Source organism: Diorhabda carinulata, chromosome X (genome assembly GCF_026250575.1).
Source record: "Diorhabda carinulata isolate Delta chromosome X, icDioCari1.1, whole genome shotgun sequence".
NCBI lineage: Eukaryota > Metazoa > Arthropoda > Insecta > Coleoptera > Chrysomelidae > Diorhabda > Diorhabda carinulata.
Window position 1 is genome coordinate 44132841 of NC_079472.1, and position 26243 is coordinate 44159083.

The 26243-nt window shown below is 30.3% G+C and overlaps 2 protein-coding genes across 2 annotated transcripts; one reads left to right on the forward strand and one right to left on the reverse strand.

Annotated features, from left to right (window-relative positions):
* Window positions 1–7260: 7260 nt before the first annotated feature.
* LOC130901661 (zinc finger-containing ubiquitin peptidase 1-like) lies at window positions 7261–19517 on the reverse strand. The gene is made up of 10 exons (XM_057813185.1): window positions 19215–19517; window positions 18900–19155; window positions 16447–16570; window positions 15611–15777; window positions 14640–14853; window positions 13924–14208; window positions 13182–13463; window positions 11339–11564; window positions 10800–11023; window positions 7261–7485 (listed from the first exon to the last, which is right to left on the reverse strand). Exons 2-10 carry the CDS (start codon window positions 19142–19144, stop codon window positions 7441–7443), a joined length of 1812 nt encoding a protein of 603 aa, XP_057669168.1. The 5' UTR covers window positions 19145–19155; window positions 19215–19517; the 3' UTR covers window positions 7261–7440.
* A 400-nt stretch (window positions 19518–19917) lies between these two features.
* LOC130901585 (mitochondrial 2-oxoglutarate/malate carrier protein-like) lies at window positions 19918–25943 on the forward strand. Its single transcript, XM_057813062.1, has 4 exons — window positions 19918–20191; window positions 23988–24301; window positions 24409–24736; window positions 25475–25943. Exons 1-4 carry the CDS (start codon window positions 20133–20135, stop codon window positions 25701–25703), a joined length of 930 nt encoding a protein of 309 aa, XP_057669045.1. The 5' UTR covers window positions 19918–20132; the 3' UTR covers window positions 25704–25943.
* The last annotated feature ends 300 nt before the right edge of the window (window positions 25944–26243 follow it).

Here is a 26243-nt window from a genome sequence, read left to right on the forward strand (position 1 = left end):
TAAGTTCTACTGGGGACCCAATGTTGCGGGGTATAACGCAATCCCCTACCCAGGGATACGGGTGAAGACCACACCGGCGGAGAAGGCGAAGAAGAAGAACTTCAGCTCGGCGGATCCGGCGCAAGTGGCAACCCTTGCTTCTAGGGTTAATAAAAGAGGAAAGTGGGTAGATAAAACCCATTAGCTGCAGAGAAAGCAATTTATCTAGGAGAAGGCACTCCGATCTAAAACCCTGGTCCTCCAGGTTGGGGGTTGAGGCGTCGGGCCAACCCCTCGATACTCGTAAAAACGAATAAAGGTTAAAAATCCCAGTCAAAAGCCTCGGAATAGGAAAAGTTAAAAATTAAGACGACCAAAGCAACGGAAACGGAAAATGAATTTAGGAACATGGAACGTACAAGGCCTCTCCACCAAAATCAATGAAGTTCTACGAGAAATAAGACAACTAAATATGGATATAGTGGTGCTAACGGAAACAAAGAAGAAAGGACAAGGTTCAGAAAATTTGGGTCATTATGATCACTTCTATTCGGGAATATCTAAGGACAAACGAGCTCAGAAAGGAGTATCTAAATTAATTAAGAAAAGTTTAAGAAAATACGTGTCATCGTGGGAAGCAGTCAATCAACGAATTATCAAAATAAATATAGCTATATGCGGAAACAAAACGACAGTCATAGAAACATATGGGGTTAATGAAGACGACACAGTAAATAACAAAGATGACTATTTTGAATGTTTGTCCGAAGAAATTTCTAAAGTAGGCACCTCAAGAGAGGTAATTATCCTAGGAGACCTAAATGCAAGAACAGGCAAGAAAATAGACGATCAGATAGTAGGAAGATTCGGGGAAGAAGTAACAAATGAAAATGGAAACAGACTTATTACATTATGCCCACAAAATACATTAAAAATACTGAATGGCTTCTTCCAACACAAAATGATACATAAATACACATGGGTACAACATACACGGGACTTAAGATCTATTATAGACTATATAATAATGAGACAAAACACAAAAATTAGAATACAGGATGTTAAAGTACAAAGAGGGGCAAACTGTGGCAGCGACCACTTCTTACTTAGAACAAAAATTTTACCTTTCATGCAGATAAATAAAATAGAAAAACAGCAACAAGAAAAAGCATTTGAAATAAAAATTAATAGATTCAATCTAAATAGCTTACAAGAGGAAAGTGTGAAGAACTTATATCAAAAACGTCTAGATGGAAAACTGATACAGGAAAATTTTGACAATCCGGAACAACACTACAGCTTTATCAAAAGAAGCATGATTGCTGCAGCGGAAGAAGCCTTGGGAAGATTCGATAACACTAGAAGACCAAGAACGTACTGGTGGGACAAGGAAATTGAGGATCTCATAAACGATAAGAAAGTAAAGTTCTCCAAGTTTCTATGCACGAAAAATGATAATGATAAAAGAAATTTTAAAGAAGCACAGACAAAAGTAAGAAAAGCTATAACAAAAAAGAAAAACGAGACATGGGAAAAGACCTGCACTCAAATAAACACATACCTAGGAGGCAGCAGAAACACAGAAAGTTGGAAAACCTTAAAATCTCTTCGAGAAGATAGATCAAATAATCTTATATCGCCAATAACATTAGAAAAATGGGATGAGTACTTCTCTAAATTGTTTACAGAAACAAGACCAGAGTTCAAAAATCAAAGACAGGAACAATATAAACATCATCACATCTCCGCTTAGAATTACAATTAAAGAAGTAAAAGACGTTTGTCAGTCACTAAAGAATCGAAAATCTCCAGGCCCGGGTCAAATAGCACCAGAGTTAATTAAAAATGGAACTGAAAAACTTTTTTCTCATCTGCAAATGCTTTTCCAGAAGTGTATAAATGGTGAAGCGCTACCCCAAGAGTGGAAAACATCTTATATGACTACCGTATATAAAAAAGGGGGCAGAGAAAATTGCGACAACTACCGGGGACTTACAGTGCTGTGTACAATATCCAGAATTTATGGAAAAATCATAAAAAATAAAATCGAACAGGAATATTGCAACATGGAGGCAGAAGAACAGGCAGGCTTCAGAGCGGGGAGGTCGACTATTGATCATTTATTTACGATTTCGCAAATAATTGAAAAGAAAACCGCCAAAAATCAAGAACTCCACCTTTTGTATGTTGACCTTAAAAAAGCATATGACAGCGTACCGCAAACAAAACTATGGGATGCCTTGGAAAGAACAAATATAAATGCGGCCCTAATAAAAGCAGTACAAAAGCTTTATGAAAACAGTAAATCACAAGTAAAAATAGGAAACAAGGTCTCAAAAGGATTCTCCATCAATAAGGGGTTAAAACAAGGATGCTGTCTGTCGCCCACACTCTTCAAGATATACCTGGAACACGCACTAGCACACTGGAAAAGGAAATGTAAGAACATGGGCATCCCACTAATCGATTCCACACTATATACCCTGTGTTTTGCAGATGACCAAATAATCTTGGCACAGGACTACGAAGACTTAGAATATATGACAAGAAAGCTAGTAGAGGAATACAGGAAATGGGGTCTAGAAGTAAATTTTAGTAAAACGGAATATATGTGTATTGGAGGAGAACAACAAAATTTAATACTTGAAGAAACACAACAAAAAATAAGTCATTGTACAAAATACAAATACCTAGGCATGATCATCACTAATGATGGAAGATTAGATGAAGCAATAACACAAAGAAATAACCAAGGAAGACAAGCAATAAGACAACTAAATAGTGTATTGTGGGACAAACAAATATCCAAGGAAAACAAACATCGAATATACAATAGCATAATAAAAAGTATAACATATAGTAGCGAAATCTGGCCTCTAAAAGAAAAAACAGTCAAAATGCTTGAAGCCACAGAAATGGATTATTGGAGACGCGCGGCAGGAATATCAAGACTGGAAAAAATAAGAAACGACAGAATCAGGGAGATCATGAAAGTGCAACATACGATTACGGAAGACATTAGGGTGAATCAGTTAAGATGGTACGGACATGTCCAAAGAATGCCTGAAGACCGCATACCCAAACAAATTTTAAATTGGACACCACAAGGAAGAAGAAAAAGAGGAAGACCAAGATTAAGCTGGAGAGAAGGTATCGAAAAGGATATTCGAGAGAGAGGATTGGAAGAAGATCTTTGGGAAGATCGAGAAAAATGGAAACTGGGAATCGGAAGACGGCGAAGAACGTTTTAACCCGATTAATATATATATATATATATATATATATATATATATATATATATATATATATATATATTTTATATTATACTCCTTTAATATTTAATACTCATATAAACAATTTGTTAAATTCATGGAATGTCTAATATGGTACCTTACCTGAGTGAAAAAAAAAGTTGATAAGTTGTATCCTAACATCTTGTAATTTTATTGACTGAATATACAGAGTGTTTTATTAAGTAGAAAGGCAATGTCATCCAGATTGATTAGTGTGATAAAGTTCAGTGCCATCATTAGTCATTTAAAATTATTTACACGCGGCGGGTTAAAAAGTAGAATATATATCAGATTAATATTTACAAAACAATTTTCATAATTATTAACCCTTTCAGTCCAGCCACCTTCCAATTTGGCAATAATGGCAGCTTTCTGGATTTCAGTTAACAACGGAGGCATTAAGTACACTTTTACTTCAACTGAACTCAAATTCATTATGAATATCTGTCACTGACAATAAAATTAGGTATTAACTCCGACATAATCATTGTTTTGTTCAAAAAAATCAAAATATCTCAGGTATAGAGAAAGCTTGATAAAAATGGAGTACGTTGGAGTACCTTTCAATACTCACATCAAATCAAGGGCGATTAATTTGAAAAAACCTAGAAAATAACCTATCAATATATTTACGAATTAAATAATTTTACAGAATGTTTACTACTATTCGAATTCTTTGGATGCAACAAATCTTCGTTCTTGAATTGCTTTTACATTGTCATTTAAAAAATGTAACTTTGATATGGCACAGCATTCTGGAACACCTTGAAAGATTATAAATGATTTTAAAATGTGAAAACTAAAGATTGCTATAATCCCTCAATTTTTCAAATTGATATCTAAAAGGACAAACTTTAACACTATTCAATCACCCTGTATTTGGTTTTTGTATCTTGCCACATACTTAGAATAATAGCTTCGCGGTAGATAATTTGGGCACATTCCGAATGTATTCTGAATATCTTTTGATGAGTCAAATGCGCATGTTTTGTTCAGAATATGTTCTGAACATACATTACTCTACGAACGATTTATGAATATCTAAAATTGTAATTTTCATTCAAAACTAGATAGAGAAAAAATGTATATAATTAACTGGCCGAAGGTTTATTCTCGATATTTGTAAATATAAAGTCAACCACCACGTTTTGAAATACTATTAAGTAGAAAACCATATAGGTTAAAGGTTATTTCGTGGTAAATATCACAAAATGATGAATGCACATGCGCCAGATTAAAAATCCGTACCCATGTTCGACGATACATTGGACGTATTCAGAACACGTTCAGAATTAGAAATATGTACTCTACGAACACAGGTTTTTAAATCCAGAACATGTTTTATTAGCACCGCGAATGCACAATTTCAAATTGCGTACGAATCTGGTGACAGAGCATGTTCAGGATAACTACCACAAACAAAGCAATGTCAACAAATCGGGTCAAAATTTATTACAGAATTTTCTCTTGAATTATATTGTTAAAGGTGTTTGATTTTCTTACCGTCTTTTACATTCAAGATATCTGTACGTGAATGTTCAAAATTATTAAAATGAAAACTGAAAACAATGAAAGATTAGTAGAAATTCACATCAGTTGGGTTGAAAATTGGTACAAATAATAAATACGTAAAAAAATTAAAAGAATATCAATACGAATACGATAATTTATATTTTAATATGATTATCGTATTCCTTTTCATTCTAATAGTTCTGATACATTCCACAGGTTTGTTCTACAACACTATCAATTCTTGCATCTCATCCATTAAGTGCTCTCTTTTAACACATTCTTTATTTTTTCTATACAAATGCAATAGTTTTACCAAGTTTTAATTGTCACTTGTTGAAATGTATCTGCTGTTAGCTGCCGCACAGAAAAGACTTCCAGACTGACTGATGAAGGAAAGTAAAGAATCGAACAAAAACACAACAGTCTACAAAGCAAGCCAGACAGCGTTAAAAACAATCTCATCAAAAATAACAAAGTAAAAAATGGCAATGAGCTGTTGCAAAGCACTCTCCTACTAAAGTAAGCTTCAACTTAGAAGACGGGATGTAGAAGAGACAGAGGAATTGTTAAAAGATGTTATTGATACAAAAATTAGAGGCAAACATAAAGGTATATGATGATTGTACTATATCCAGAAGGATTTGCCCAAAGATAATTGAAGATATAACAAAAATGATAATCAGAATTACAAAACACCCAATCCTGAAGACATTTACAGAACTGAACCACTGGTACCTGGGCCGACAACAATTAACTATAAACTATGCTCTGTAGGTGTCTTGTCTTGACGGAAAAACGACGTCAAATACTGGAATAAGATTGTCTGAAGTTTGTTGAAGAATTAGAAATACAAAAAGTGAGAAGTTCTTAAAAATTGGCTGTAGGGAAAATATAGGAGGTGACCAAGTAGTTAACTAATTTCCCAAATTGTGGAATATAAATGGACCTCACCTAACATATATTGTCACAAATCATGACAGCACGTGGCATTGACCCCACCACAACCAATCTAGGTCGAAGTCCGTACTAACCTAACATAGTTGCCACATATCAGTTAGTTTAAATGAGGCTGCTACTTCATTTTTTACTTTTCTCATGTTTTTTCAATCGCGTTTAACTCTGGATGATATATGGTGAGCTAAAATATATTTCAATAAAAGAAGGTTTATGCGTTTTGAAGCATTGTTTTCTATTAATTGTTGCAAGAAAATTTGTATTTAAAAAAGAAAACTAATTCTAAAATAAAATTATTAGTTTTGTATCAAGCAAGTCAAAATTAATACAAAAAGCTAATTAATAATAAAATTAGAATGTTTTTAAAATGCTTATGATAATGCCGTTGAAGCTTAAATTTATTCCTTCTGAGGGATTTATGACTAGACAGAAAATAAAATACCTTTAGGCACTTGCAATATTAGAATCCTTTATAATAAGAACATTGTTGCCTGTGGAGGCACCATTAATCGAAAATTGTTTCAATTTAGTCGGCGATTTTTTATTCATATAAATCTTTTTTTAGTATTTAATTATTTAGATAACAATTTATTGAAAGGTCGCTTAATTTTAAATAAAATTTCACACTAGCCGATTAGGGTAAAAGATAAAAATACTACTTTTAATGGACTTTAGTGTACTCTCGTGCAATCCCGGTACGGGTACTGTTAGCTACAATCATTCTTGCCTATATGTGATATAAGAAATGTCCTATTTATTATGCATTTCTGGGGTTATTATTATTTGTGGTTACTACAAATTGAAGATATTTTTGTTATATTTGTTCATGCAAAAGAGGTTGTCGAATTTCAGATAATTATTGAAACGAGGAAACCAATGAAGTGACAGTAATTATTTTTAAGTTAGCAGACTACTAAAAACTATAAGTCTGTGTTTAAGCCCTTTGCTGTTTACAAAGCTTCACAAATTAAACCGAAACTGTCGAAAATACTTCGAGGAATTAGATGATACATTCTCAAGCAATAGTTTTTGTATCTACAGCTATATTCTTTAAAAGTAGTTCCTGTTTTTGTTCAATTTCATAATAATGTTTCATGCGAAATTAGATCTAAAATTAAACGATCACCTCTAAGTATACATAATAATCTACATTTTTTTTCTAAATAACATTTTCTGTGTAGTTTGTCCAGCAGTAAAGCCACACTTAAGTAAAAACTGAATAGTGGAATTGTCCAAATAAAATAAAAATTGTGCCATGAATTTTTTTTAAATTCAATTGCAAGTTGAAATTTAAACCGACAATGATATGAGAATCTTTAGTCAAGTGGGAGAAGTCGGTTATAATGTTAGAAAATTTTGATCAGCTTGAATAAAGCTCTTTGAAATTGTCGACCTTCATTGCAGTATTTTGTTAATTTAAGGAGACATTTTAGCAACACTATGACACTAAAATTGAAATTCATAACTGAATATAGTTAGTAGTTCTGAAGGAAATCAAAAACAAAACTATAAGACTCCAATATGTCTTTAAAATTGTATCTATATGCTTCAATTTATATATTTACAAACTTCCTTAATAAATAACAATCCAAACGTGTACTTTAAAGAAGAAACAGAAGTGATGGAATTTGTGACTAGATCTCATAAGAATTTAATACTATAAATTTGATTGAAGGTTCCTAACTGTGACATTATGCCATTCTCACCGATCCTGTGGTATTCTATATCCCCGCAGTATTTTACTTTGCTGAAAAACAAATAAATGTTACGTTTATTCATATTTATCACATTTCACTAACAAAACACTGAACTATTTATATGAAATACTTTATATAACATTCTAGATTTATTCAATTATTCAACTTGCATTTCAGTGATATTCCTAATGAAGAATGTCACTTGACATGTTTGCAATGCAATGTGTACAAGTATCAAGACCGGACTGCATCGTACAATTCTCAATATTGAAAAAGATAAATGGTGAACCGAACACAGAAAATTGGAGACCCCTCCATAAATTCAGATTCCAAAAAGAGCATTCTATGATGAAGAATTGATCACAACATAAATATAGCCCCAGAATACAAAAAAATGTCAGCCAAGCTTTTCACAAGATCGGCATAAAGGCCTGAACTACAAAATCAAGATATATCTTCAAATAAAATAATTCAAACTGTTGCAATCATACTTAAAAGAGAAATCCAAAGAACAATGACTGAAACTACATCTGATAACTATGCAATAAAACTAAGTGTCCTTCAAGGCAGTGTTCTTGGAACACTACTCTATGTATTGTATACAACAGACCTATTAATGAAAATGTTATGGGTACAGTTGCAGATGACACTGTCATACCAGCGACTCACTAATCCAGCTAGAAGGGCACTTGTAGCAAAGATGGCTGCAGAAATGGAAAATAAAAATAAACAAATCAAAATCAATCCAAGTAAGCTATACATTAGAAAATAAATCTGCCCACAAGTTTTCCTAAGCAATAAACAATTCACAACTACAAAATACTTAGGAACATATACTTAAAAAAACATATCAACTTACTAATTCAGTAACTATATTCGATAATCGGCAAGAAATCCAAACTATCACACCCATTTTGATGTGTGGTATTGAGCTATGGGGCTCCGCATACAAATTAAACGTAGTTGTAATTCAATGTATAATCACTGAGGTGCCATGATATGCGACACTACACATTGAAAATATTTTGATAAAGGCAAACAGTTCGAAACGTCACATTTTTATCTGTCTTTAAAAATTTATAGAAAAAAACCATTTTAAAACAGAAGAGGCCTAATAAAGGTCATATGTTCTTATCCGATTTTCATTTGTTTTCAAGTTATGGAGTAATTAAAAATGTTCATCTAGCTTTCCACTTATATCTGAATTTTAAAATTATCAAAGTATGCCATGTTCGAGGCTCAAAGGCATTTGATAATTCTGACGTTTTGATGAAATGTCAGTGTACGTAACGTTTAATTTCAAATTTATGTGATTGTTGGTGTTCCAAAATGCCAGATACTTATTCAAATTTTGAATATGCAAATATGGTGTTTGTTTATGGTTTCTGTAATGGAAATGCTACAGCTGCTGCTGAAAAATATCGTCAACATTTTCCACACCAAATATATCCTGATAAAAACGTTTTTATTAGAGTTTTTAACAAATTGTGCGAGACTGGTAAGCTTCCCAGTGCTAACATATTATCTGAACGCGCTTCTCGACAAGGTTTGGTAGAAGTAAAAAATATTCTGCCTCTAGTAGAAGATGCAACTACTAGCTCACGGAGAATTGCCACTCAATTGGGAATTCCACAAAAAAGGGTGATAGACACACTCCACGAATAAGGCTTATACCCTTATCACCTACAGAGAGTACAGCACCTATAACCAGAGGATTACGCTAACCGTATGGAGTTTTGTCGGTGGATAAATAATAATTATCGTATTGTATCGAGTATACTCTTTACGGATGAAGCTACATTTACCCGTGATGGCATTAATAATACTCGTAACTATCATGTATGGTCGGACGAAAATCCCCAAGCAACAGTCGAAAGCAATTTTCAACATCGGTTTTCTGTAAACGTGTGGTGTTGTATGGTTGACAATTATTTAATTGGCCCTTTCATTTTGGAGCTCCTGCATATGTCGCTCGTCAGGTCAAGTAACATTTGGACAAACATTTTCCAGGGCATTGGATTGGTCGTAGAGGTCCCATTAATTCGCCTCCAAGATCTCCAGACCTCACACCACTAGATTTTTGTTTATGTGGAGACACGGGATGCACTAATTAGACGAATTGATAATGCTGCAGCCCATATTAAAGAGGAAGAAATGAATCAATTGGGAGAGCAACAATTGGTCTTCGTAGACGAAGCAGAAAATGTTTAGAAGTCGGTATTTTTGAACATTTATTGAAAGAACGCTATTATTAAGAAAATTTTTATGTGATAATTTGTTTATTTGTTAATATGCTATAACTTCAAAACAAATGAAAATCGGATAAGAACATATGAGTTTTTTTACATTATTTTCATGTGTATAATACACTCCTAGAGTTTGGTGTGCTCCTCCTGACTCACCCTATGTATATATATATAAATATATATATATATATATATACATATATATATATATATATATATATATATATATATATGTATATATATATAAATATATATACATATATATATATATACATATATATATATATATATATATATATATATATATATACATATATATATATATATATATATATATATATATATATACATATATTTATTCAAAATTCCTGCATTGATTTCTGCCTTTCGTGTTAATATGATATTATTAAAATTTGCTATTACTTTCCATTCTTGCGGACTCTTTGGAATATGCTCCACGATATTGTCAGGTGAAATTTTATCGCCTATTTCCATATCGGTGGTTCTTCTTTCTCCTACTGGGGACACTCAAAAAAAGTGTGGTAAACTTCGTCTATTACATATGTGTCATAAATTTTAATCCGGAACAAATACTGTTAGAAGCATACATGTCCAGTTAGCATTTGTGTCAAATGATAGTTTAATTTATGATTTGTTCTTGTTACCCATAAATTTATGTTAGGTATTAACCTGTTAGTCCATTGACACTTAGCAGTGATATCAGACCACCTTGTTTGCCACATACTTATGGTTCGTTCCCTCTCGACGTTCTTTACATGTCGTTCTTAAGTACTATGCTTGCCAGTACACTTTCAGTTGATACAGCCCTAAACGCCCTGCACACAGAGACTTCAAAACAACGTTAATGTATTGCTTAATCCCCTCCTAGAACTCCAAAACACAGAAGACTAAATAGGAACTAATTAAAAAGGACTTTTTGCTGAAAAAGACTTACCATGTCAAATAGGAGCAAAAATACAAAACAATATATCTTCTGCTTAAGTGTGTTTATAAATACAGAATGTAACCAATATTGTTACTAGATTTTATTAATTTTTATTTATATTTAAAGAAACAGAAATGATCCATATTTCGAAATAAAACTACTCTTTTATTACCTGGTATTGTTGGTCACTTTCAATCATTCCTATAACAGCCACTATTTGGTATTGTCTAGCTTTCATCGCAGATTCATTTTTTCTTAAAAGCCTTAAAGCCTTCGATGCACTATTAGTGTCCCCAAGTTCTGCCATTTGTAATGGTGAATGACTTGGATCGAGAACTAGTAATATTAAGCTACCATCTCTGTGTACTTCTATGCCCATAATTGTACGACTATGACCTAAAACGATTCAAAAAATACCATTTGGTAACAGAATAAATAAAACGTTAAGTTAGGTTAGGTAACCTCTTGGTACTAACTAAAACGTTATATTAATATTTCCTTATTTCAATTTATATTTAAGTACCATCAAATGAAATAATTAATTTGATGGTGCTTTTATATCATATAAATCTAATTCAATTTGATAAATTCCGAATTTTTTATGCAAATAATATGAAAAAATGTATTTTTGAAAAACTAAATATCTTTTTATCAAACAATTCAGTTTAATCACAAGATTAAATTTATTGTAGAAACACAAAATATTTTTACCTTGATGTTGTAAATACAGAGGTGGTGTAAATTCTCCACCAATTGAGCTTTCGAAATATTTGAGAACCCAATGAAAAAGCTCGGGATGGGAGCCGCCAGGTCCGGTTGGTTTATAAAAATCTACCAGTTGACATTTTATCCGAAAAAACGAGAGAAGTGTTACTACTTCAGTTGCACCTATCCATTTTCTTGTATTCACTAAGCGGCATCCCAACTGTTCTGATCCCTTTAAATCATAGTACAAGAATTAATTTAATCAATTTATAATATCCTTGTTTAAAAAAATTAAGTTTGTTTACTATCATATAAGACTCAGTAAGTCGCGTAACTGACACACATATGACGCCGCTATTATCAAATCCATATGACGTTTATGGAGTACCAATTTTCAAAAAACTATGTGTTAAATTTCATAACACTTCGATTAGTCAGAAAAAGTGACAGCCATTTAAGTGAAACTACTTTCTATTAATTGTAATAAATATTTTTGATTATTATTTGATTTATTATTAATGAGAAGAAAATTGAGGTATTTGTAACTTCCTATGCTAAGTCATCTAGAACCTGATTTTTGCTGATTATAAAATTAATATATAAACTAATGATAAATACAGAATGATGCATATAAAAATAAAAACAGTCGGATACATAAGGAATTTCCATAAGTAATTTTAGCTCCTTTGCAAACTATAAATAATCACAATAACTGAAATCCAAACTATTTCGTTCATGTATATATTTAAAAATAATTATATGGTCCCTGTGGGGCACCAGAATATAGTATTACAGAAACAAGGTATTTTTTAAAATTCAACTATGGAATCCTACATTATAGTTATCTTCACAGCAATTTAACAAAATCATTAGAAAACTTGATATTTATGAATTTCTGCAATCCATAATTAATGGTATCAAACGCATTTGAAAAATATTAAAAATGGAATCAAGTTGACATTTCTTCATAGACAAAAATTATACTGTTTATATAGCTATATATTTCTATATGGCTCATAAAGCGATGCTGCTGTTCGATCAAAACATTTTTATAATACCATGAGAAAGGTTTATATAACGTAAACCAAATCATCAATTTATTGCAGAAAGAAAAACTAGGTATAGATCAGGTGTCATAGAAATTGATGCACGTCATCAATTATGTAATTGTTTTAAACTTAAACTAGAATAAGTGAAAAAATATTTTTATTATATTTAATATCAACATAATATACTTACTTCATATCTACTTAATCTACTACTATGACATTGTCAATTGTAGCCCAATTCTTTGATCTGAGAATAAATTTTTATAGTGCAGGTTCTAAACGTCATATTTTAAACTATTTTTAAATACAGAAGTTATATAACACCATCGCACCATGTCAGAAGTTGTAATTTCAAAGAGAAATAAAATAAGAGTAGCACTTTGAAAGGAGTACAAATCAGCAGGAATACAATACCAAAAATGCATATATAATATAGGCCTCAAATTGTTACACTGAGCTTAGAATTTGTAAAAGTTCAGATGACCGTAAGCTAAGCAAGTACTTTTGAATTTAGCTTGCTGTATTGAGAGAGAATTTGGACACGACGGGCCTATGTGCTCCCTGGCCGCCCACAACTATGAATTAAGAGATAATTTCTTTTCAAGTGCAGATGATATAATGATGGTCCATATCTTATAACAAGTATAAACAAATCCAATGCCAATTTTCAAATTTTAAAAGTTGTTTCATTATGATCAGCAGGACTTATTTATAAAATACCTTATATTAATCACAGATTTAATGTACATATAGATTCTTATGTGTGGATATATGGATTATGTGTTAATGAGTGAACTAACCTGAATATCGAAACCCTGTGCCCAAGCCTGTTCAATGAGAGCTTGAATTCTGGATATACTAGGAACAGAACTCCTCGGTGGTTTTTGATCTTGCCAAAGTTTGTACAATTTTTCATTATACCCTGTGTGTGTAAGCAGACTAGATATGAGCATCTGAGTGTTTCTATAACCACAACCCCATCCTTTATCACCATACGATGAAGCATAGTGATCTACACAAGTGCATAGGAGAGTTCTTATCACGTTGGTAGCATTATTGCTTATTGCTCTTACTCTAGGTACCTAAAATAATTCATCAATAACAACTCTACAGTTAACTTGATGTGCAAACGCATATTTTTCAAGTATTTTATGAAGCTAATTTCAAAAATGACTATTTGAGTCGATTAGGTATGAATTAAAAAGATATACAAATAATATCAAGATTTATTCCTCAAAATAGAAGAAGTAATAAAAAACTTTTCATTGTAATTTGCAATAATGGGTGAAAATATGTGAAATTATTTGAAGTAATAACTAATCAATTTTGAAAATGACTTGTTCTATTTCCAAGCATCAACTTGAAAACAACTTTATTTCTTAAAATTGCATGATGATGTCTTATAAAGAAGTAACATAAAATATTGGGAAAATATTACGGATTTCTGTTAAAATTAGTATTGAAATATATATATATATATATATATATATATATATATATATATATATATATATATATATATCAATTACATAATAAACTTACAATACTTCTCGTTACCGAGCTTCCATCATCAATCCCACAACTTTCTGCTGCTCTTAAATCTAAAGTTCTTTCATAATAATCCGAAACGCTCATTTCTCCAGCATAAACAGCTCTTTGCATGTTGGTTATTGTCTGTTCTTTAAAATTCCCTTGATTATCCATTCCATATTGAGCTTGTAGCATTTCGAATTCCCGCTGCTCTCTTTCTCTAAGAGCCGCTCGCTCTGCTGGTTGGGGAGATCCAGCAGGAAAATGAGATTCAACGTGTCTAACGACTTTTTCACTCTGAAAACAGTGGATAAATAAATATAACGATTTATAAGAAAGTGAAGAGAAATATAGAATGAAAATTTATTTTTTTGTTTATTGATAGAACCAAAGATTTAAAAATTCATGATCTATATAGAATCAAACGGATTGCAATACAGAAGTGGCTATTTAACTATACTAAAAAAATCTTTAACAATCATAAACCAGTAAAGAATGTAAAAAAATTATTATTATTAATGAAGATTCAAAAGAGGCAAGCAGAAAAATTCACGACCAGATTGCAAAAAGTTATGGAAACTGTTTGGAATGATGAGTGTGTTCCACAAAATAAGTAAAGGGATATTGAATAAAATTTACAGGATTTGAAAAGTAAAATGATTTGAGATGTTTTTAATGTGTGGAGAGGAACAAATTATCATATTAGCTAATAGATTTTATATACTTACGTTTATATCACCATCAAGAGCAATGCCACAAACTGGACAGGACTGAGTCGTTGGACTGGCAGGCGAAAGTATATCACGATGTTCAATATTGACATGTAATTCTAAATCTGGAGGTGTTTCAAAATTTTTAGAGCATAGTGGACATACATATTGTTCTGTTGTGGTCGATGTGATGTTGGCATCAACAGAAGGAGAACTCAGATCAAAATGACTCCTGCAATCCATTGAAATATTTCACATTTTATTATTGTTGGTATTAAAGTTTTACTCATACATTTTTCTTGGTCCACAGTCATGCTAACATATAATTTAAGTCAAATAAGTATCAAATAGAAGATTCAAACTTGAGCAATTTAAAATGCCTATTATAAACATCAATATGAGAGAATAAATAATTCCAAAAGACAAGTTGTTTTTATTATGCAAATACTTAATTGTAAAACCACCTGACTAACTTTTTCAAAATTTTGCTAAAATTATTTCAAGTAATTTAACACTTTTAACAACTATTTAAAAAGCTGAGTTGTATAATTGAGTCAAATAAAGTTGTAAGTTTTGCCACCTCAGGTTTTATGGAGATTAGTGCTTTGTTATGGAGTTATGAATTTCCTCCATAAAAATAATTTCTTGTATTTTCTCCTATTTCAGGAGTTATGTGATCTAGTAAGCAAAATATTTTAAAGGAATTTATTTTATTATTTTTATAAGATTTGAAAAATATTGTTTACAAAGTTTGGGTTTTAACACTAAAAAAAAATATATTTTGGAACTGTAATCAGATTTTCGATCAAAATAATGTCAATATCTTAGGAACAATAATTGAGAATTGCTGCATGAAATTGGTTATTGGTTATCTTCTGTTCAGCAATTCAGTTCTGCTCACAACAACTATAATCATTGTAAAAGTTGATTTGATAAAAATAATTTCAAACTTGTGGAGGAGTAGAAATTTCAATGAATGATGATTTTACCTGTTCACATGCTCTTCTAATTTGTATGCATTTGTACTCGTATAATTGCACATTGGACACTGAAGAGTGCACGGAGAATTTTTTAGTTTAAGATCTAAATTGGTACGTAATGGAGATCCATGTCCATGGCTGGCTTTATTTGGACTAACTTCTCCTCCACCATTCACCTTCAATAACAAATGTTTATTTTAAACTAAATAAATAAAATCAGATAATGATAATACTTCATGAAAACATTTTAAGCAGAACTAATTAATCTAGAATTAAAGTACTAAATACAGTACAGAAATAAAATATATAACCAAAAAAAAAGAGTTGAAGAGAATGTATGTATTTAAATAATGACTTTCAGCATTTAAGGTACAGCTTTAATTTTTTCAAATGAGAATATCACACAATTTCAGAAAAAAAAAAATAACTGCCAACTCTCAACTACATAAAGGTTTTTAGAAAACTATCAGACTCAATGTTCAGAAAATTAAGATGTCAATGGGTTACTTCCATTTAATACCTCAGTTATCTGTGAGTTACTGCATTCAGCTGATGAGTTTATAAATCATCTGCTTATACTTTATCTATAAGGTAATTTTTATTAACATGCAGTTTATTGGCTTTTCAACATAAAAATAGATGTAAATTCCGTCACTGAAAAACTATAAAGATGTAAACATAAGAAGTTGAATAACGAAGCAGTAAAAATTAAAGGTTTTTCTAGGTTACAAATTGAACTGATATAGAATTTCGATTTCCAAATAGCCTTCCAAAGTCTCATCATTATTTGGCAGAAGTGGTTTGTTGATTTTGTTAATAATATCATATACTAATGTACAAATTACCTTAGGATTCGAATTTATATTAATGTTACTTTTTAAGGATCCTACATTTTTTGTACTGTTACTGTGACTAGAGTATGAAGCGAGGCTCCAGTGGTCTTCCCCATTAATTCCTCCACCGTATTCACTAGAAAACAAAAACATATCTGTATACATTGTGTATATTGCTTTCATGAAATTCAATTTTCATTTTCACCTACATGATTGTGACAAAGCATTTCTGTGAAATTTTTATTTGAATTGGCAAAATATATATTTATTATTTCATGTGAATCAATTCCTTTGATAAAATAATTTTTTTGTTTACACATAATGGAAGCATTAATAAAAAAATATTTTTTTGTTTACATCTAATGGAAGCATTAATAAAAATGACAATAAAATTTTTTTAATGATTAAACCTGTTTAATTTTTCCAAATCACTACTTTACTTATTCAGTCAAATTTGTACTTGATTTTGATGTAAGTTTGTAAATTTATAGATACATTGTACTACAAATTTTATCAATTTAATTAGTGGAAAATATTTCATACAATACATAGTTTTGAAAATAAATGATAAATATTTAAATGTTATTTTTTTGGAATCTACAAACTTAAGCAATTCTTAATACTTGGTTAATACAATGAATCAAACAAAGACATTTTCAGAAAAACTAAAAATGTTTAATACACTGGATTACTTCAAGAATTACCCAAAAAATATTTTTAATGTTATAAAATTAGTATTAGGTACAATAAATAATGTAAGCTCCATGCTATTTTATTTAACAAATTTAATCATCTTTCTCTTTTCTAGCCTTTTATATTGTGTCAACTTTGAAGTCTTTCCATCTACCTATATTTTGAGCTACATGTTCTCTGTATAGGCCTTCTATTCTGTTCAGATCTTCTCCCTACCTTGATCCAGCTCTTGTTTTCTCTGTTATGTCATTTTGTATCATCTATTAATACCTCTGTTTGGTTCTTTTTCCCATTAATTTGTTACTTAAGTTACTTTGTACATGTTTTTTTTGTTAGTATCTACTCTAAATGTTAATATTGAAATATATAAAATGAACACATAGTTCATTGCTAATAACCCTAGCCTTTTCAAAGAACTATGTTTCATTTCATTTGGCGTTTCAAACTAGAACCAACACTTCTTACACAGGTGGTAGATTTACCAGCAGACAGACTAGGCTTAAGCCTAGGGCGGAAGATTTCAAGGGGAGGCACATTTTTTTAAAATTTTTTTCATTTATTTACAAAATTAAAAATTATTATTATTATTATTAAATTTTTCACATGGAAAAGATGAGTTCCAAATTTTATAGAAAGAAAAGTAATTTGCTAAACGCTTTGTAAAATATGTTAAGAATTGAGTTATTGAACAACTCCTTGACACGTGAGAAAAACAAGGATCTTACATGAATCGTTAGTTCTTCAATTATAAAGTTGAAATTTCATTAATAGAAAATGTAAGTTGAATAATTCCAGAGGTCAATGGAGACAGCAAAAGAAGAATTGCATTCAAGCGGCAAAACTGTAAATTCTCCACTGCTTACACTTATCTCAAATATAATTGAAATGGAAATTTTTTCATTTTTGAGTATCACTTAATAAAAGTTTAAAAGTTACTTGTAAAATCAATACTCGATGTATAAATAATAGCTGTTATTTTTAATATTTCAATTACTAGTAGGGGTTTATTCATTTTCAGGTAAGTGGAAATTGAATTAAAATGAAAAATTCAACAGTTTATACAATAAATTTATATATAATCAATAATATGTTCTTTATTGTGATAGTAAATTTAAAATCAGAATTGGAAGCAGTATAACTAATGAGGATCAGTAAATACATGTGTAGTTAATCCTCTTCAATTACTACAGTTCAAAAAACATAGAAGTTGAGGTTTTATTTATCAAGTTATTAGTAAATTTTGTAAATATTAAATAGTAAACTTGCAAAATTAACTTCTACAGATTGATATTACATATTCTCATAAATTATTGAAACAATGTCAATCAGTATTTTATGATTCTAGTCAAAAAGTGGAATGAAATTCAGTAATATGCTAGTGTAAATTTTGTTTCAACTACTTGAGATAAATCAAATTTACATACTACATACTTTTTCATATCAACTTCTTTCTATGTTTGTTATATCTTTTTATCATTTATTCCAACAGCTTTTAATTGTGTCAGAGAAATATAAGTTCTAATAATATCACTTTCTTTTAAAAGCAATATTTATTTTGAGCCTTAAGAATGACAAAGTTCTAATTTTAAGGGTAACTAATTGATATCACCTATGTTCGTTTAATATCAGAATAAGGATAAACTCTGTTAAACATTGTTGAGAAGTTTTTTGACACAAACTATGGAATTAAACAAGGTAATTAATCTATTAATTGTATTTGTAACATGTAAAAACATTGCTCTTTTTATAATAAATATATGTCATTTACTTACGTAGGACTAGGATCATCTATAAAGCTTATATTTTGCTCGGATTCTGGTGTCAAAAAATCTAAATGTGCTTGGTTAACATGTAAAATAAGTTCTGCAACACTGGGTAATGATAATTCGCAAAATGGGCAAACACCATTTGCGTCAACGTGTGCTGTATGGGTATGAATTCTAAATTCATCTTCTGAAAGACCTTCTAATCCACAAATTTCACAACAATGACTGAAGTCTGGAATATTGCTTGCCATTTTCTAATTATCTAAAAAGGATTGATAGCGCTAAAAATAAGATATTAGACAAATAAAAGTTTTGTATTACATTTACTTTTCTCTCTTCATTAGATGGTGAATAGGTAGTTTGGTTGTAGAGCTTCAAGTTTGTAGAGGGTATACTGGAATCACTGGAACACAGAAGAAGGAAATTTGCTTCATGACCTAATTTCTAGCAACCCTCATAACAAGATTGAATAAAAAATTGCCTATTCATCGAATGTTCCTTCAAGTCGAATCAGGTTACGTCAATTGTCAAAATCAGCTGCTCTATTGATAGAGTCCTTCAATTGATTTAGCAAACATATTTTTGAACAGGTTCGGCTTAGCTTCTAAGATGTCTGAAAAAACTAACCAAAGTTATACGATTCGCTTCCTTCACCTAATCAGTCTATTTTTCTTAAATATGATTGCTTTATTATTATAACCAATAAAACGGGAAGCATTCCATCAATAAATTTATGAAGAAATAAAAAGAGTTTATTGCATCATTGGTATTCTTTGGAGATGGTAAGGTTTTATTTTTTAATAGTGAACATGACAAAACAAGTATCTCACTACATTTCATGACATATGTACCAATTAATAAAATGTTGAAAAAGTGTCGGAATGCCACATTTTAATTAATGACACAATATTTCCTATGTATACTCCTCAAGTTAAAATATACCATGTTCACTCAATACGATTTATTAGTTTATTTAATATTTAAAAATATATCAGTATTTCTTGTTGAACTTCACCCCGACACTGGAATTAGACCATGAACATCACATGACAGATCAAGTTCATTTTAAAATGTTTTATGATGGTAGTGGATAGTAGGGATTTCCAATAAGTTTAACACATATTTACGAAAAGTGGATTTGAAAATTTCATTCCTGTGACCTTTTTCACCTTTACGGTGTTACATTTTGGTATTCTGCTTAAGTATTGGAATTTTCGGTTGTTATATTTGCAAATAAAAATGTCAGAACAAAAAAATATTCCAAATGTATTTAAATTCATATTTGGAGCTGGTGCAGGGTGAGTTTAATATATTATTATATATATAATAGAAATATTAGGTAATAGTTACGTTTGAAAAATATTATACTGAATGTTTCATCGCAAATTTTTTCATCAAAAGAATCTTAGAAATTATTTTTTAATGTAAAAAAGCTTTGTATTTGTATCTACCAATGTTATAATCAGAGCTTTCTTTTAAATACCAATAGATTCAAACGAGATATATAAAATCTTTGTCAAACCTTTTCGTAAATAATTTTAACAGCGAGTCCTTTATGTTTAAAATATTAATAGTTATATATTAATCATCAATATCCATGTTGAAGTTCTAATTATTTGATTAAATCTTTCAGTGTATTTGCCCCTCCAGAAGGACACTACCTCATTATTTTCATTATTAAAAATTATTTAATTTTATTGTTTACTTCAATAATCATGCCTTTCAAACTAGCCATTGTGAAAATCACATTTTAAAGGTATATCTTGGTTTATTGTTATGTCGCTCATTAGTGACTTTATGTCTAAGAGTAGTGAAAACATACAAACAAAAATAAGACGACATTTATTCAACAAAGTTATTTGAAATTTTTGATAGGACCAAACAAAATTTGGAAAAACCTCCCTTTCATGGAAAACAGATGAACTTTTCACTTGGAACAAAATATATGGGTTTTATATTTCAACTTCTTCATTGCAACTTGAATGTTTGTAGCCATCATACCTCATTTTTTTGTCTATTGCTAAGGGACACAAATATGTCTTTTGTATAGCTCCAACCTATGTATAAACACATAAATATTGATAACATTATCAAATGCATAGAATTTTTAATGGCTAGAAAATTATGTTCCTTTGAAGGTATTTATTCAGCGCTAAAAAAAATAAAATATGTTCATTTAGTGCAGTGAAAAATGATGCTGGAGAGTGAAAGATCTACTAAAGAAGTTTTTTTTAAAAAAATTAAGAGTGGAACTGAAAGGGTTAAGTTTCAAATTTTATTTTGACACTATAATTCAATATTGAATTTTTATCTTGTAATGTTTACCATAACAAATATTTTTAATTATCAATTGTAAACATGCTTTATCATAAACTGATTTTATATCACTGATTATAGACAGAACAGTTGACTATTGCAAATTTTAAATAGGTACCTTTTGTAAATAAAACAGAAGAATATTTCACAAGCTCTAGGAAAGAACAAAGAATGATGGATAGAATGGAAGTTTCAATGGAACAAAACAGTGCTGAGGAAAACTCCAGTAGGATAAATATTCTTAAAGAAAGAGATAAGCAATTTAGAAGAGAATATAGGCAGGAACAAAACAGTGCTGAGGAAAACTCCAGTAGGATACATATTCTTAAAGAAAGAGATAAGCAATTTAGAAGAGAATATAGGCAGGAAAGAATACAAAAAATCAAAGGTCATACATCAATTTAGGTGTGGCTATTCAATTTAGTGTTATAAAACAACTGATAGTGCTTTGGCATGAATTGGCCAATATGAAGCGAATATTTATTTTTATTAGTCAAATATTGTCAGCTCTTTTCTTCTGGCAGTGTTCTATTTTCACTGTAGATCTAACTGCCATGAAACTGAGAAATTAAGGAAAGGAAATCAGACACAGGATATCTGTAGAGAAATAAGGAATAAAAAGAATTAATGGCTGTGATACTTCATAGCTGCATAAGAAGTTATGGAAAGAAGTAATATATTTCAAGAATTTTTCATAATTACACATTTCAATTTGACCACTAAAATTGTTAAAAAAACATTCTATAGAAATTAGATGGTAGAAATTTATATAAATATTTGTCTTTGGATTTTTAAAATGATGGGTATTACATCAGTTATCAGTTATTATTTCTCATATCTAATGTTTATATATTTAAGTTGAACTTTGACATTGTATCAAGAAGTGGTGAAAGGATAGAGAATGCTTATTTAGAATTTGGGTATTAAAAAATTAACAAAAGTATGAAAAAATGTATCGTCAATTGAGGACTACTGGCGAAAACACTAGTATGTTTTGTTAGTTATATAAAATGAGTTAAAATAGAGCAACCCTTCAACCTGCTATTTTCAATGTATAAATGAAAATCTGTAGGAAGAAATATCACAAATGACCGTATTAATGTTTGAAGGGAAGTAGAACATAATAAATAGTGTGGCCATGAAAATAATTACAAACTAAAGGTGATGGAAATTATTTAATGAAAAAAAGGAAGAAATTGTTAGGTCACAAATTACTGCTAAACATGAATTACAAAATACGTTTTATTCAATTTGTTATCCCATTAACAGGCAATTTTTGAAATAATATAGTTTCAACAATGAATAATTATTTCTCAAAACATTCTGAAACGTATTTTTAGGAATTAAGAATATACTGATAGGCGAAGACATATAAGTATACAACTCGCTAATAGTAGCTACTTAATATCAGAAAGTGAAACCTGGGTAATGAAAAAAGATACAGAGTAACTGCATAGATCAAACAACGAAGTAGAATAGCAAGAAAAACGAGGATGGATAGGATAAGAAATGAGGTAATTGTAGAAAAGCTAAAACAGGAGCCTAATAAAAGGGACAGAAGTAAAAAGACATAAGAAAAGGGACAGAAGCAAAAAGATATAATAAAAAAAGAAAAGGAAGACCCAGGTAAACGTAGCTACAAGTAGTACAGGAAGGAGGAAGAAAGGAGAAAATATTAGTAGCAAAGTATAGAAAAGATTGGAAAAATGCTTAAAAGGAGAATGAAAACTATAATCTCGATACCTCAAAGAGTTCTAAAGAAGAAGACTACAGTGATAGTTGAGAAAATCCTTTTATCCTATCAATTGAAAATGGGTCCATTCCATTTTAGCATTTCGAAAAAAGAAAAAGACGAATATGGTGGTTTTTCAAATGGTTTTACCACAATGATAATAATGTTACATGGTTTTTCATAAATAATCTTTAAGTTCATAAAACTTTGAGTACCTGAAGAAACAAAAAACTACAATGAGTACAAAAATGGAGTGACATTTGCTAGAATGTTATACATTTTCAGGTATACTTCTTTCCACATAATATCTTTGCAACCATTTGAAAAATTTATTCTAGCATTGTCCTCCATGGAACAGAAGTTGATGTTATGCTCTCATCAAAAATGTGTTTTTGTGATTACATTAGTTTTGTTTTAATTATTGGTGGAAAATTGTTAAATTAACACTACATGGATATCAATATAAAAAAGAACACTAAACAGATTTTTATTTAATGTATAATAGTAAATAATTCAATAATAATGAAAATACAACACTACACAGATCTCAAATGGACAGTTATTGAATTGATCATTATACTGTTTAAAGTTGTTCATCTCAACAAATGTGATTTGTGCATCACTTTTACTATGATGTGACGGATTTGTAACACCTTTTTGTAAATCTAGACTCCGTATGGAAACTCTAGCAATAAAATAATTCATGTTGTCTCAAATTCAAGTTGAGTTGAAAACACAATGAGAAGCAATAAATAAGTAACTTTTTTATGCTGCATCTACCGAAAATTTAAAAGAAATAGAAAATGAATTTGCTATAAGAAAGTTTGGAACCACGACAATATTGGAATTTCATGAAAATTGATGTTGAACATATTTATTTTAAAAATGTTTGATGGAATAATAAGTTTAAGGCTACTAAAATTTCCATATGAAATAATCAGGCAGAGAAGAGATATTAAGAAATTGCTTTTAAAGTTTGAGGTAAAAACCGATAATATGACTTACAAATAGTTAAACTCATTGTAACATAGTTTACTTTTTCATAGAATGGGTGCCACCTGTTTTGTCCAACCTTTGGACCTGGTTAAAAATCGCATGCAGTTGAGTGGTGCTGGTGGCAAAGCCAAAGAATATAGAAGTACCTTCCATGCCTGCCAAGTTATAATACGTCAAGAGGGAGTACTTGCTATGTACAATGGTCTCTCTGCTGGGCTTTTGAGACAATTGACTTACACAGGAACAAGATTGGGGGTATATACCTATCTATTTGATACTTTCAAATCTCCTGATGGAACACCTCCCGGTTTCTTTACCAAATTATTATTTGGTATGGCAGCTGGTGTCGCGGGAGCATTTGTTGGTAAGTATGTATCATAACTATATTGTAACATAATGGTAAATATCTTTTTTACTCCATATACTGCAAACATTCATAAAATAATGCAAATTTACTGCTTTTGTATCTAGGAACACCTGCTGAAGTATCTTTAATTCGCATGACTGCTGATGGGCGTCTACCTATAGAAGAAAGACGAAACTATAAAAGTGTAAATGATGCGTTGATAAGAATTTATAGAGAAGAAGGTCTTTTCACTTTATGGAGAGGAGCTATACCAACTATGGGACGTGCTGTAGCAGTTAATGCAGCCCAGTTATCTACTTACTCCCAAGCCAAACAGTTAATTGTCCAATATTTCCAAATGAAAGATGGTATACCATTACATTTTGTGTCTTCCATGATTTCTGGGCTCATTACAACTATAGTTTCGATGCCCTTGGATATTGCTAAAACTAGGTAAGAATATTGCCTAATTATATACCAGATTAGACACATAATTTTGTATATTTTTGGATTGTAATATTTATTTTTTCTTATATTACACCTTCAAGTTTATCTCACATTTTTTTGGCATTATATCTGTAACATTCTTAACCATTTTTCCAATTATGTTATAATAATTAAAGAGGGTTTATTCTTTGCAAATTTCATTCAAGTTCTACTGGATACTGACTTTTTAGAATCCTAATGTGATAAGGAATGGGTTGACAAGATTTTAAAATCAGTATGTACCACTTTGATTAGATACATTATTGAAAAAAGATACTTAACTAACATAGTTAAACTAACGGGCAAACTAAAAATACTATGGGAATCTTTTAACATTAAGTTTATACAAATTTCTCATAAAGTCGGTATTAAATTCTAGAATTTGGTAAGAAATCAAAAAGTCAAAACACAAATTATGCTATATATCACTGAAACTGTGAGAAAATGATTGAAAATAATACCAACTGATACAATTATATAAGTGATTGCAAAAAATCATCTATAAAAGTATTGAATTCAAATATGAATAACAACCATTCGAAGCAAAATATATATAGAAACCAGAAAACAATAGGTATCCATCTGAATTGACTTTTGCATTTTTTTTTATGTAATCCAAAATAGAGTATTCATTTATCGATTTTATTTTAAAATTCATATACTAAAATACACAATTTTATTAACTGCATTAATGTTTTGTTATAGGTTACAAAATATGAAATCACTGTGCGGAGTCGCTGAATATTCTGGACCAATAGACGTACTGGGCAAAGTAATAAAGAATGAAGGAATATTTTCCCTATGGAAGGGCTTTCTTCCATACTACTTACGACTGGGACCTCATACTGTTTTGACATTTATTTTCTTGGAACAAATGAATGGCGCATATCATCGCTTAGTTTTAGGTCAAACAGGGAAAGTAGGAGGTCTTTAAACCAATTTTATACAAATAGTGAATATCTACGAAAAGCTTGTATGCTATAAAAGCAATAAGAACATATTAGAATTTGTGTAGAAAGTTATAAAATTTTTAATTTTTATTGAATGTGGTTTTAAAAGTCTAATCATGAAACGCTGTATTTATTTTTATATATAATATCAATTCTACTTTATATTATCAGGTCAATGTATATTTATGTATATACTGTGATATTAAAAGGAGCATGCACAACCATTTATAGACTTATTTCTATTTAACACATTCAAAGTAATTAACCTTTTCTCTGCTAGTATTACTTTATCAATAATTTCTAAAATCCATTAGAATACGTTTATGGGACTATTTTAGTCAGTTGCAAAATGTTGAAAATCTTGAGCCCGACTTAGGGGTGGCAAGGACAAGCACAGAACATCTAAAATTGGGAAGCTTCACTGGTCCGACTATAGAAGGGCATTGCAGAGAAAAAGTTAATTAAGGTTATATACCTAGAAAAAAGAAGCATATTCTACACCCAATTAAATATCGGTTGTGTCT

Coding starts and splice junctions, on each gene's coding strand:
- LOC130901661 (XM_057813185.1), bottom strand. CDS start 19,144: ATGGCAAGCAATATTCCAGACTTCAGTCATTGTTGTGAAATTTGTGGA. Junction 14,854..15,610: donor TTAGAAGAGCATGTGAACAG/GTAAAATCATCA, acceptor AATGGATTGCAG/GAGTCATTTTGATCTGAGTT. Junction 7,486..10,799: donor AAAGTGACCAACAATACCAG/GTAATAAAAGAG, acceptor TTTGTTTTTCAG/CAAAGTAAAATACTGCGGGG.
- LOC130901585 (XM_057813062.1), top strand. CDS start 20,133: ATGTCAGAACAAAAAAATATTCCAAATGTATTTAAATTCATATTTGGA. Junction 20,192..23,987: donor ATATTTGGAGCTGGTGCAGG/GTGAGTTTAATA, acceptor ACTTTTTCATAG/AATGGGTGCCACCTGTTTTG. Junction 24,737..25,474: donor TTGGATATTGCTAAAACTAG/GTAAGAATATTG, acceptor GTTTTGTTATAG/GTTACAAAATATGAAATCAC.